At 31.6% G+C, this 13,888-nt stretch overlaps 3 protein-coding genes across 10 annotated transcripts in view; 1 reads left to right on the top strand and 2 right to left on the bottom strand.

The window, feature by feature from the left end:
• Positions 1 to 5,886, top strand: part of LOC122538244 (protein kinase C and casein kinase substrate in neurons protein 2) — a 59,967-nt gene extending 54,081 nt beyond the window's left edge. For 6 of the 7 annotated variants that reach the window (XM_043672171.1, XM_043672161.1, XM_043672180.1 and 3 more), the window contains 5 exons: positions 20 to 140; positions 836 to 946; positions 3,217 to 3,383; positions 3,756 to 3,916; positions 4,003 to 5,886. In XM_043672171.1, coding sequence (XP_043528106.1) covers positions 20 to 140; positions 836 to 946; positions 3,217 to 3,383; positions 3,756 to 3,916; positions 4,003 to 4,115 — 673 coding nt within the window. In that variant the 3' untranslated portion in view covers positions 4,116 to 5,886. The remainder of the gene's footprint in view (positions 1 to 19; positions 141 to 835; positions 947 to 3,216; positions 3,384 to 3,755; positions 3,917 to 4,002) is intronic. The other variant, XM_043672211.1, reaches the window with a different exon arrangement.
• Positions 4,468 to 10,477, bottom strand: LOC122538235. Of its 2 annotated transcripts, none has more exons than XM_043672142.1 (4): positions 10,247 to 10,477; positions 10,011 to 10,157; positions 9,464 to 9,535; positions 4,468 to 9,399 (listed from the first exon to the last, which is right to left on the bottom strand). In XM_043672142.1, the coding sequence occupies exons 1-4, from the start codon at positions 10,382 to 10,384 to the stop codon at positions 6,667 to 6,669; spliced, it is 3,090 nt and encodes a 1,029-aa protein (XP_043528077.1). In that variant the 5' UTR covers positions 10,385 to 10,477; the 3' UTR covers positions 4,468 to 6,666. The 2 variants fall into 2 exon arrangements, with proteins under 2 accessions (XP_043528077.1, XP_043528084.1); XM_043672149.1 differs by having other exon boundaries at positions 4,468 to 9,357.
• A 1,423-nt stretch (positions 10,478 to 11,900) lies between these two features.
• Positions 11,901 to 13,861, bottom strand: LOC122537906. The gene is made up of 4 exons (XM_043671566.1): positions 13,719 to 13,861; positions 12,926 to 13,115; positions 12,393 to 12,607; positions 11,901 to 12,136 (listed from the first exon to the last, which is right to left on the bottom strand). Exons 1-4 carry the CDS (start codon positions 13,731 to 13,733, stop codon positions 11,978 to 11,980), a joined length of 579 nt encoding a protein of 192 aa, XP_043527501.1. The 5' UTR covers positions 13,734 to 13,861; the 3' UTR covers positions 11,901 to 11,977.
• Between the last annotated feature and the right edge of the window lie 27 nt (positions 13,862 to 13,888).

Genomic DNA, 13,888 nt, shown 5'->3' with positions numbered 1-13,888 from the left:
CTCTTTTTATCGTTTACAGTCTTCCACAAATATACGAAGAATTCTACCATACAATTAACAACGCGGATCACGAAAAGGATTTGAAATGGTGGTCGAACAATCACGGTGTAAATATGGCAATGAATTGGCCGCAGTTCGAGGTAAGTTGGCGAAATAAAGAACACATAACGCATCGCAATAATTCTTCCTTATCGCATGTTAAACCTCTTGCTGATGGTTGAAGATCTGATGTTAGAAAATATAGACGTAGAAGTGTACTGGATATCATTCTTGTTCTTTCCCTTTTTTATAACTGCATTAATATCGTCTGTTAGTTATATTTCTCTATGTCTGGATATTCTGCAATATTTCGTTGGAAAATAATTTTGCTATATAAAGTCGCCGTTACGTGGAAATTTAAAGTGCAACAACTGACTTCATACTCTAAATTTCCATTGACTGTACACGTCATTGATCAAGATGATACATTGTTTTCTTTTTTTAAGTTTTCTCCTTATTTTTAACGTTGATATATCTGTACAAAGCAGATACATATTTGAAACAAGATTCCATAGTATTTTGGAAATGATTTCACTCTGATTTATTCGCTGTCATTAACAGAGTGACCCAAAAGTATTTTTCATACCTAATGAATAAAAATAAGAGATTCACAGATACGTTGTTTTAAAGTCAGAATTTCATCTAGTTGCTCCAATTTTATTCTTGCGAGATTCCTCTCAAAAGAAAAAGGGAAAAAATTATTCCTTTATATGATAGACATCCCCTGAGAATTGAAATATCTTCCGGAATGCATGCATGTGATTGTCTTTTTTTTTTGGGCGTTGCTATTACGCAGGACTACACAGAGGAGTTCCGTGACATCACCAAGGGCTCAAAGTCGAAGGAGGCTCTTCCTGCTGGCTCCATCACGCTCATCAATCAACGCCCGGTCGGCGAGGATGTGCATGTAAAGTTTCGTTACGTTTTACACTTTTACGTTCGCCTCTTCATCGTTTCGCACACGTGGAAATTCATACGTACACGCAAAATACGCGCACGTGCTTACATGTACGTACAAGTACATAGAGAAAGAAAAAAAAGGAAAAACAACGAGGTTTTACAAAAAAGAAAAAAAGAAACCGATCAAGAAACCACGAAATAATGTGGTAACAGGCAAGCACGAGGTCACCGTGGATGGGTTTCCTTTTTCAGCTTCTGGCTCGCCTAACTTAACTGAATTAACCGTAACCCGCTATGCGCTTGTTCTTGCACGTAATCGCTGATCTATATCGCGAACACACGCCGAGCATGTATCCACTGTTCGATTCTGGAGCGAAATTCCCAATGAAATTGACCTGTTCATTGAGAAGCACATATAATTCGCTTGGATTAGCAGTAACTTTCGAAGATGATAATTTTCTTTATGTATAAAATACTTGATATTCTTTAGAGCTGCTAAATATTTTGGTTAGCAAATGTTACAGCTTCTAGTTGAATATTATAGTTACTACGTATTTTTAAATGTTTTATATATTTCTCCGCGTTCAAATTTAAGCCTGTAATATAGTTGTTGTAATTTGTCAATTAGATTAGTAGTCTGTTATTAAATTACAACTAGACTGGAAATTTTTGTGCATTAACAGGAGATTTGAAAGTGAATTTTAATAATCTTCTAGTAGTTTGTGAAGTTGTAGAAATATTATTTTATTCTTGTCTGCTCTGTAAAAGTTTTATTAAAAATGTGACGACATTTTTTGAGAATGATGTAAAGATCTAACGGTGTAACGTCGGCAAGGCTATTTCAAACGTCTTTATCTATTTATAATTCATACCGATGACGCCAATCGAACGTGCATCCATTATGCGGACGATCGTAAATGAATAAGACCAGTAAATAGGCGCCAAAGTATACAAAAGAATTTCAACTATTACGAATGCGTGTGCAATGTGAGACGTTTAAATGCGTTTAAAAGATATACTTAATAGTAGTAGCGTAAATTTAAGAAAAATGCACACACGAGAATAAATTTTGTAGAATTTTTATTTACTGTATCCACGTAATGTAATTTAGATCACGAGGATTTCCAAATGCTTTTAAGTTCTATATTATCTTTAAAGCAAGAATCATTAATGGAGAAATATAAATGTCAGTCAAAGGAAAGTTTCACTATTAAATATTCTTTAGTTCTGTTCATAAAAATATACATGTGCATAAACATCTGCAGTCGAATTTCTAAAAATCAAATTACGACGAACATCTGGAACAAATAAAATACAACAATTTCTTAAGAAAAAAGAATATGAAATAGGGGAAATTAAAAGCCTCAAGAGCTGAAATCAGATGTTTTTAAAATTCAACATCTATTCAGTATCAAAATTACACAGCCGCTTAATGATCTCCCGTATCTCACGTAATTTCTGCTAATTAATTTTAATTAACAATTCATTTATATCGGATAGTATCTCTATTCACATACGAATGACAAAACAGTAAATTCTCTCTATATTTGCCCGTACGTAATAGAAACGTAATTATTTATTATTAAGCGTTAAAGCAAACGTGCTTGCAACCAGAAATTATCCGACGCGATAAAATTGTCACATTCGTAAGTGTGAATTACGTTCAATGTTGTAACAACGAATATATCGTCACATTCGTTATCGCATGATGTATGACACGGTAACAACCTTCGCTCGTTAAAAGAAGCTTCTTAAAGTTCTTAAAATATGATCGTAATCAGCACCTGTGCGACACCATTATCTTCATTCTTTCTCATCACAGTCGTTTTCGTTTCATCTTTAAATCATTTCGCATCTTTTTCAACGCTGTAACGACCGTCTACATTTCATAGCAAATTTTCGTTAAAAATAAAAAACACGTCACGTTACCAGTTGTTAACTGCTAAAAATCACACGACCGTACAGTATCACTAAATCGCTAAAATCACACAACAATCACGCCACCGGCCGTTATAAAATTTTTATCATAATACATTCTTATAACTTATAATACATTCTTAAGCTTAATAATAATATTGCGAGTAATTATATACACGAGTAATTCTGTACGCTTTCGATATTAAATAATTAACTACTAAATAGTAGATATATTACAATTGGTTGCACGCATGATTTCAGATAACATTATAAATACTTAAATTACGAAATTGTAAATATAATTAATTAGTACGTGTACATCGATTTAATTAATAATACGATGATCTTTCATTAATGTAGGAATATCCGCCAGTTAATAATAAATCAAAATCGAAGCCCAGTTCCCGGGTGATATCAACAGACGGTGGTCACGGGGATAGCAAAACTGATACGATGGATTCTAGTAAACACTCTTCAGAGAAAAATAATCACGATGGTAACGCAGTGAACAGGACCTCCACGATGACGTGAGTATTCTATATAACTTCACGATAAGAATTGATATGATCCATTCTACTGCCTCTTTAAATTTAAAAGACTTCTTAATTAAACTAAAACTCTTATTAATTAAACTTAAAAAAATCTTCAAAATCTTTTTAATTTAATAATAAGAATACTTTAATAATTTAATAATAAGAATACTTTAATAATAAGTATACTTCACTACTAAAAAAGATTTCATTAAAGTACTAAATACTGGAAGATTTTTATTCCGCTAATGGACTGTTCAATATATGTAGGGACGTACTGTATTTTATTTTAACTATACTGATTTGGTCATTGAATTTTTAAATTTCTTCCTTTTAAATGATAAGTAACATTGAATCTTCTGTTTGCAGTAATGGTACGAATGCGAAGCAAGAATCAAATCCATTTGAGGAAGAAGAATGGGACGAAGATAGTGGTGAACCATTGGTAGATAATGGAGAACCAGGTGTCCTCGTGCGCGCGTTATATGATTACGAAGGTGCCGAGGCAGATGAACTTAGCTTTAAGCAAGGTATTACATTCAAAAAAATATATATATATAGTCTCAGTTTCATTTTTGATATACAGTTTTATCACTTTTCCTGTAATACTTCGCAGGCGATGTATTCGACAAGTTAGAAGATGAGGACGAGCAAGGATGGTGTAAAGGACGAAAAGACGGCAGAGTAGGTCTCTATCCTGCAAATTACGTAGAACTTGTGTCTCCGTAAAGCTACCGCATAACGCCAAATCACATGAACATTGTTAGTTACTTAACACGCAACGCGTACGAAAGAAAAGGAAAAAAAACGAATTTTTATTTTGTTGTTTATTTCTATACAAAAAATAGCAAGCTCGTTAAAAAAAGAAAGAAGAAGGAAGAAAATTTATAAATGTCGTTGAACAAGACTCTATATTAGGAAGATCGTTCATTTCGTGTGATATATATGTATAACAAGCGTTGGGAAGAGACAAGAAAAATCTTACGATTCGACGTTATGATCGAAATTCGAAGAGAGCTGTTATAAGCAGTGAGAAAGAAAAATTGCGTGCATCTACTTCATTCTGTTTCTCAGATCGATGTAGAATCGACAAGATAGAACTTAAAAAGAAAGAAAAGAAAACGAAACTCTTGCCCCTGATGGGTAGCTGATTTTCGTAGCTTTATATCCATCTTTATAAATTAGTGCTAAACGACAAGATGGATACATACAGATACACCATGAGTATATTGTAAGTTTAGATTTTTGAGATAATGTACAATTTCAAAAAAAAAAAAAAGTTTCAACTCATTATTAGCATCGTTGCTATGAAATATTTTGGCGAATGCGACGAAAAGTATATTTAATTTATTGTTATTCAAATGATACTATTAAAACCTATTCTTTCCGAATGGTATCGTTGTATATAATAGATTTAAGAACGTAATGATATGTAAAGTTGCAATTGTTTAATGAAGTTGAGATTTTATGATGTTCGAATCAGCAAGAAATGCGAAGGAGAATGCGTCGTAAGTACATGAAATGTACCAAACGAATAAATTTGGGACCCAGAATTGCCCAATTTTTTCTTTTTTCTGTTTCTTTTTTTTGTTTAATAATTACAATCTTTTATTGTTGAAAAAAAAGTTGGAAAATTATTTATAAGAAATAAAAAGTTATGATACTATGAGAATATTTGCGTTATGAGAAGTTTTCGTCATTAGTTAATGTGCTTTTTGTACATAATTTCTTATATGGAAGCAATGTTTAATGATCGTTTATGAGAAACTGCAGTCGTAATATCTTTTTTAATTGAAAAATTTTATATGAAATGAAATATATAATACTGAAGATATTTCATATAATCATTACTCATTTTCTAATAGATGTAACTAACATGATGATGTATAGATGATTGAAAAATTGGAAGTGAAAGCGCAAAATTGTTAAATTTTAATTATTAAATACGTTCTTTCGTATTACAACAAATTACTTACTGTTAAGTTAATCGATGTACTTTCATGAATACATGCTTTCAAGAAATATTTGTAGTATATAGACGCTGTTTTAAGAACAGAAACAACACTGCGGAGTAATTAGAAAACCGAACGAACTATAGATGCGAATAGTTCGAGAAAGAAAGCATTTATAATTTTCGACGAGACAAATCCGAGAGTTAGCACTAACGAAGTCATTTCTTATTTAATAAGGTCTCTTTAATTTTGCAAACGCGCTCAGATGAATCAACTTACAAGTCAAGTTTTCATGGTATATAGTGATAAATGCTAGTTATTCATCACGAGTAAATAACGTGTCACTATACACAGTATTTATGTAAATATAGTAGGAGTATAATAACATTTACAATTCAGCCAGCGACTGATTTTTGTAATTGTTTACATCATTAGTCCTCCAAATTATTTTCTGTAAAGAGTGTTCGCGATTCCATGATTGTTAAATAGATTATAGTTTGTGTATAAAATTTATTATGTATAACTTAATAAATAGCATATATACGAAATATTACATAATACATCAGATACAGCGACTGTTTTCACTTATAAATACGCGTCGATACATTTTCATAAACGCCAGTTAAGTTTACAAACAATTGTGGTATAATAGACTCGTATCATGGCTACAAAAATGAAAAAACTCGTACATCATTGTTTCAAGAAAAGAAATTACTGTAAACAGTTTTTTTGCTGCCGTAGAAAAGTCATATATTTGCATATTCATTAAATTTCATACATACTAAATATCACTGAAAAAAAACAGATTAAAATTTATACACGACGCTTTTGATTCCAATCTAATCTAATAAATATTACGGAACTTTTATATTACAAGTTTTGTCATATGTTGAAAATAAAATTATATACGATAAATACACGTAATTTCGATACAGTCATATATACATATGAAATATTAGCTTATTATATAGCATATGTACATATAGATGAATCGTTTCTAATTTGTGAATAATCGTATACAAAAATAATGACCACCATCAATGATTCTAAAATTATAGATGCATCTTATGTTAGGAATATTAGCATCGTTCAGAAATAATATAAGCACAATATAATCCAAGAGATATTTAAATCGAGAAGCAACGTATACACGAAGCAGCGTACTTAAAAAAATATTTTTAATATATTTGTACATATTTATATTATATTAATGAAAAAATTTTGTTGATCACATAAATGATAGATTCGAGAATCGTTACATACGTGTGATAACTTAATTCTCAGTCTATACGTTTTAAAATGAATAACTTTAAAAAAGCTATTATATATTAATGAGTAGCAACATGTTTCTGTAAATCCTCAAGACTTGAGAATGGTTTATCACATAATTGACAAACATGCGCATTTCCATTATGTATATCTATATGTTCAGACAAATCCTCCTCTGTTTCAAATAATTCATCGCAAATCATGCACTGAAATTCGTAAGCTTTTATTCCTTGTTTCTCCCATTCTGCTATAGCAGCTTCCTCCTCGTGAGCTTGCATGTGCATTTCCAATAACATTTCCGAATTAAATGTTTCTGAACACTGCAAGCATTGATAAGCCTCCTCCTTCGATTTGTCATTTTCATTAGCGATACTAATTAAATTAGGATTATCATCCTCTTCATCGAATAAATGTTTCTCTACGTGTGCTTCCAACGCATCTTCAGATTCTAACGAATCACCACAAATTGCACATTGATACTGTTCTTTGCCAGGGCTTTGGTCACCCTCGCTCACATCGTCACAATGCTTTTGCAAATGATCCTTCAATAATTCCTCGTCTGTAAATATTTTATCACATACGAAACAATTATATGTTTCCTTTGGTTTTTCTGCTCCAGAACCAGTATCTGCTTTTCCTTTGCTTGTTCCGATTTTCTCATTGCTTAATCCTGTCCCCGAATTCTCTGTCTTTGTAGCTAGATAATTATCTACTTTCGAAGATTGACCTTTTTCTGACTTTAAATATACTGTGTCTTTGGAAGTCTGCGATGTATTTGCAGTCGTTATCTTCTGAGATTCTCCCTTTGTTATATTTTCTATTGTAAATTCGGACTGATCATGGCTTTCCAAATGATGTACCAAAAGTTTCTCTGTTCGAAATGTTGAATTGCATACGTAACATTTATGAGTTTGTTGCTTCGTGGATTTACACACGTGAGCCTTTACAAATCTGGCTTCTACTATTTCGTGACATCTTTTACATCGCATCATTTTATGTTTATTGTGTCGTGACATAGTCTCTGTTTTATGCATACGAACATGTGCCGCGGCATCACTACGACTAACAAACGACTGTTCACATACACCACATATATATTTCTCACTGTGCGATGAGGTGATTTTAAAAATATTCTCTTCTAGTTTATGCTCGCTTTTAACATTGGAATCCACAATTTTCGATTCCTCTGTCTGTTTGAAAACTTTATTATCTTGTGATTTTGGTGTATTATTATCTGTCCTAGATGCTTCGGAAGTGTCTTCCGATAAATAAGAATCAGAATCCAAAGCGGAAGTATTGTAGTCATTATATCTTATTGGCGGTACACTTTGTCTTTTGTGAGAAACCATACTAAATGGCCCGCCAAGTTTATTCTTAACTGTACGTTTAATTAGAACATGCATGTTATTAATATTTCGAATTTTACTTTCTTTCTCTACGTCCAAACGCTTTAATACAATTTTCGGTTGATACTTTTTGGAATTCAATGCCTCTTTTACGAACGCTGGCGACACTCTTCCAGCTGGTTGAAAATATGAATTAAAATCAGTGCCGCAACTTCTCATCAAAGACGATTCGAAATTTTTCTTTATGGTCTTTTCTACGATAATTTTTAATTGTTGATCCAAGGTTTGATACGAAGTTTTATAATCGTGTACTATCTTATCTTTTTTTATATCCTCGTTATTTGTTCTGAATAATTTCTGTTTTATTTCTTTCTCTACGAAACTAGCTAATTCAATTTGTACGTGCTTTAGTGCCTCTATTTCTGTTCCCTCCACTTCTATATTCAGACATCTTTCGACACATTTTTTGCTACTGGCGTCGATCGGAACTGGATTTATTCTACGAAGCTGCACAGCATCGATAATATCGGTATTCTTTTCTTGAGAATTTTGTTCAATATTACCATTCTTGAATTCCTTCGATAATGTATTTAAATTCTCCTTATTCAAATAATGAGATTCCGCGAGCGTTAATGTAGAAGTAACGACGTACGTAACACCTGCAACTTCTAATTCTGATTTTACTGAACACGGTGAAAATTTATCTTCAGTTATTTCTATTTCATCTTTTTTTGATGATTTTCCTTGAACAACTTTTTCTGGCAGTGAATCGGGAGAAATTTCTTTTTCCTTTTTGTCTTCGGGAAATTTATTTTTCTTAGCTTTATTTTGTTCAATACTTTTCTTCGCAGATATATTTTTTCCTTCGATTAAAGAAATATCAGAATTTTTGTTTCTAAGAGATCTTGTTCTATGCGCATCGGAATCGCTGTCAATACTCATAAAATCATGTTTATATTTGTCTGTCAAATTGGTTTCCAAATTCTTCAATTCTCTGGCTAATCTTCTTTGCTTTTCGACCTCTTTATCCATATTTGTTTTTGCTCTTGCTTTCTGCACTGGCGATAGCTGCGTATCGTCCGAAGCCATAGAATCTGTATCTGAAACACTTTCGCCAATCGCTGCAAGAAGAGCCTTTTTCCTTGCAACCCACCTTTTAGTCGATGCCTTCCTTCTTTCAGTTATATTACGTCTTCCAGTTAATAGTTTAACCTTCATTGGTACTGAGGTTGGCGTTGATTGAATATTATCTTTATTCTCTTGCCCTTTATCGTTTTTACATTTATCGTCATTGGAAGCATCATAAGGTTTTTGTGAGGAATCCTTCGAAGATGTAACATCATCTTCAGATATATACATATCCTTAAGTATCGTTTGATCCGTTATATTATTCGCATTTGTGACCTGTAAAGGTATTAGTGGTGGTACATCCGTTTTTATTTTTTTCTGAAATAAATTCCCCTATGAAACTATGCTGTGAAAAGTATGAGAAATAAGTAATTGGAATTACCTTATCAAAAGAATCAGAAAGACTGTCTTCTCCACTCTGTTGCAAGTTATTGCATCTTTTGGCCTTTGGATCCTATGATTACAAAATTACAACAAAATTATAATGATGTCAGAAACATTGATTATTTTGTTTGATTTAGATGAAATTTTTAAGAATGGGAAGAATATCTAAAACTTATCAACAAAGCTATTAGCTATTATTAGAAAATTTATGTAGAAAAATTATTTCTCTACATATGAAAATATATTCTTCTATAATTCTTTATTGTTGAATTTTCTATTATTCTAATTAAGTATTCTAACAATGTTCTAATATCAATAGAATCTATTCCCTACCACAATGTTTTTATAATTTAGAAATTTTATCAATATCTTCATATATAATAATTAACGCGAAATTATTTTATTAAAATTGTAAAATAACAGCATTGATTCTTGCTGCTTTAAATTCTAAGATCAACTCAAGTACATACGTAATCAAAGCTTTGAGATTAAATTAACTGAAATTACTTTTAAAAAAAAATTATCTTTGTGTTGAACAATCTCACCTCATTATCAGAAGTTTCTCTAAGTTCCAATTGGCTTAACAACATTTGATTTGACCGTATAAATTGTTCTTTAAATTCACTCCACATTTCCAATTTGTAAAGGCATACGTGACATATAATATCAGGCAGGCCATGTTCTTCTTTGATCTGAAAAGGAAAAATACTCTATTATAAGACAACAAATAAAAAGATTGTGGAATTAATTACCAAAATAAAGAGAGATAGTATAAACATACATTGACAGAGGTACATTTAGTCAGATCATGCAGTTTTGATTGTAGAACTTCATCAAATAAATTAGTCATACATCCATGTTCAACTAGGCAAATACGGCATCTTTCTTTTATATGTGGTAATTTTCGTTTTCGCGGCATTTTTTCCTAAAATATAAAACGCAATTGCACCTAACTATACTGATACTGAACACTCTGAACATGTTACGAACTATGGCGGATCCATCGATACATAGAAGTATCGTTAAAGTGAAACTTGCAGATACATTCAAATCATTAAGAAAAATCCCGCGAAAATTTGTATTCGTTTATTGTAATATAAAAGTTTTTCTTTAATATTTTATATATTATATATTATTATTATTGTAATATAAAAGTTTTTCTTAAAAAATATTTTATTGTTATAAAAATGTAGTGGGAATAGAAAGTAGAAGTGTAAATTTGTGTTTAATCTACGAAAAATGTATAAATTACAGTATTTATTATTGAAATAAATTAATGGAGCTACAAATTTACAAGGAAAATCTAATAATTATTGTAAATTTACACCTCTATTAATTTATTACAATAATAAATACTGTAATTTAAAGCAATTTTACTGCAAAAAATGATTGTCAACTCTCTTCACCAATGTCATTGTTAAAAGAGCAAAGTATATCTGTTAGAAAATTATCTATGTATCTGTGTACAAAAATCTATCTACTTTTTATCGATAGATATTCTTTACAGTTCGAAATTGTTTAAGATCGTTAATCACGTTTTGAATAACGCGCGTACATTATTTCAATTTCCGCGCCATTTTAACTGACAAAGGAGCCTTTCGCTCCAGCCAATGAGAGAGCAGCTGGACGAAGCGTTGCGTTGGCGGGAACCAAGCTTCAGTCACGCATCAGAAAGCATGGCGTCAAGATATTGATTCGTTTGATGTGTAATTTTTATTATTGTGTTGTGTTTTCATTATTTTGTTATCTTTTACGGATTACCATTAGGTTCGTTTAAGTAATACGCTCTCAGTTAGTTGTTTATTAAATACTGTCATAGCAATATTAAATAATTTGTCGAGCTTCTATTACTAGCTTATGCTATGAACTTTTGAGCTTATTTAAAACATGATTTTAATATTATTGGTTTCAGTTTTATAAATTAACTAAATTGAATATCTGGTTTCGTTTTGCAGATTATAAACTGAATGCTGAAATCATCTCGAAAAATCATGATTTGTAAACGACATCATTTCAACTTTGCTACACACTTGGCAATGTTTCATTTATTGTTGTGAAGATAGATGTAAGTAACACATTTAAAATTATTTATTCGAGCAATGCAACACAATTATTTTAATTAAAATATAGCGTTCAGTTAACGAAGTCAAAAACTAATACAACAGTAGTATAACTTTTGTATCCTATAAAAGATACATAAATTGCAATAAATATGAAAAAATTGTCGGTTATAACTTGTGTCGTTGGAGAAATTATTTTTTAAGTATTGAATATTATCATTATTTTTATTCAATCATAATCCCTTACAATTTTAGTTTATACTTTATTTAATTTCAATTTATTCCAGTTGCAATTTATATTTTAATTTATTTAGCGCAGAATTATATTGCATTATTAGTATGTAGCATGGAACTTGAATAGAAATTTGTTTCATCTACTATACACGTATATGTTTTATATATTTCATGCATTTTTACATAAATGTATAAGAATCGACGGTCCAATAACAAACTTAATACACGTGGTCAGGATTTACATCGTTTATTGCAGAAGTAGCCTCGTAAGCTAATCGTTCTGCCTCTCTTTGATTAGCAATTGCTGCGTGTTCCTCGGCTATCTTCTGATACAGTTGAATATGTTTGTCCTTCGCTCTCCCCACACTCGCGGAATCCTGTAAAATGTTGTACATACACGATGGTCAGGTGAAAGCTACCGTTTCGAATCATCACTAGTGATGAAACTGAGTCCCGATCGAGTATACATGTTTGTTCACACGATTGACAATAGACCAGTAAAAATTTTAAGAGAATTTTAACTCAATATAAAAATATGGATTCTATTTGCGAAACAAAATTCATAACAATAATTAACCAATTGTATCTGCAATTTAATTCCTGCCAAAGAAGTAATAATCAAATGTTTGTTACCCGTGGTAAATTGACCGGAACGCCGTGAGAATTTGCCTCGGCAATTTTCTGGTACAATCGGAAATGTTTTTCCTTCGCGAGTCTCACAGCCTCAGAATCGATAGGTTGAGCAATCGTGTCTTCGTAATTTATTAATGATGCGTGAAATCCAGTTTCATCGGCTGCGTATTGCACTGTTCGTACTTTGTGCTTCGGATCCACGAAGGAATAAGAACCTAAAAGACAAATTAACATAATAAATTTCACGAAATTATTAAATTTTGTTGGATCGGTCAGAATTTCAAATTCAAGCTTGTACTATTTTAACGTGGCAACTCAACAATTGGAAGATATTAGAAAATTATAAAATAGTCAGATGGATTTAAAAAATTAAATATTAAAATTAAAAAATGTCGAAATTAATTTAAATGAAAAGTACATTTAGTGTATTTGAATATTTTATAAATTTTCAAATGTCACGTACATTGTTGCATCTGCAAATTTCGTCACGAATTCAATTACGATTAACAAGAATTTCATAATTAAATAATTACCTTGGACACGTCCACTGCCATCTCCAATTTCTTGATGAACACGATCTACGTTTCCAGGATATCGTCCTGCTTGATATTGAAATCTGTACGGTCTAGGAGGTGGCGGTGGAGTGGTTGTAGTCGTCGTAGAATATTCTGACAAAAGATGCGATACGTCCCCCAGGCAGGGGCTAATCAGAACGATTGCGATCTGATTCGAAAGTATAGTATTCTAATTAGCTACGTTGATCGCTTAACTGTCCAATTGAACGAGAAATTAACTAACAATCGTCATGTGTCGGATCTATACGTGTACGTAAGTGAAATGCCAAACCGATTACGGAATCGTCTGATCGCATCATGCAATAATAACTCTGTCAATAAGAAAAAGAAATCATCTTCCTCCCAAAAAACGTAATGTTCATAGTTTTCACGCTTTTCTAGTGTTTTACAAGTTTCACCTAACAAAGTTGTGCTTAACTGAGTGAAAAATTATTTTACATTGAAATTAATTGATGTAAACTGGAACAAAATAGCTCACAATCAGAATATTTCGAAGGAAATTAATGCATAAAATTAGGTAACATTTTTATCGCATTTGTAGAGAATTTTAAAGTACAAAATTGCACAGAATGCGTGTTATACAATAAAATATTCGAAGCAGTGGGTGAAGCAAGTTTTTTTATCAATCTTCTATCTTTTCAATTATCTTCACGAAAATATGAACTTGCAGAAAAATCCACGATTTATAACAACGACATTGATATTGATAACGTGACGATTACATTAAATGCGGTGAGATTGATGTACATACCAGCAGATTCTTCATCTCAGCTGTTGTACGTCGATAGTCTCGTATACGCGAATCGACATAAACTGAGATACTCTGCCAGTGAAAGTAATATAAGAAACTGACGAAAAGGTGGAGGCAGTACGTGTTGAGCCTGTTTTAACAGTGGCGCTTCTTCAAACGCAGTAAACGTA

The sequence above is a fragment of the Frieseomelitta varia genome, unplaced genomic scaffold, assembly GCF_011392965.1.
Source record: "Frieseomelitta varia isolate USP_RPSP 00005682 unplaced genomic scaffold, Fvar_1.2 scaffold_163, whole genome shotgun sequence".
Lineage (NCBI taxonomy): Eukaryota > Metazoa > Arthropoda > Insecta > Hymenoptera > Apidae > Frieseomelitta > Frieseomelitta varia.
This window is presented reverse-complemented; position numbering and strand designations above follow the sequence as displayed.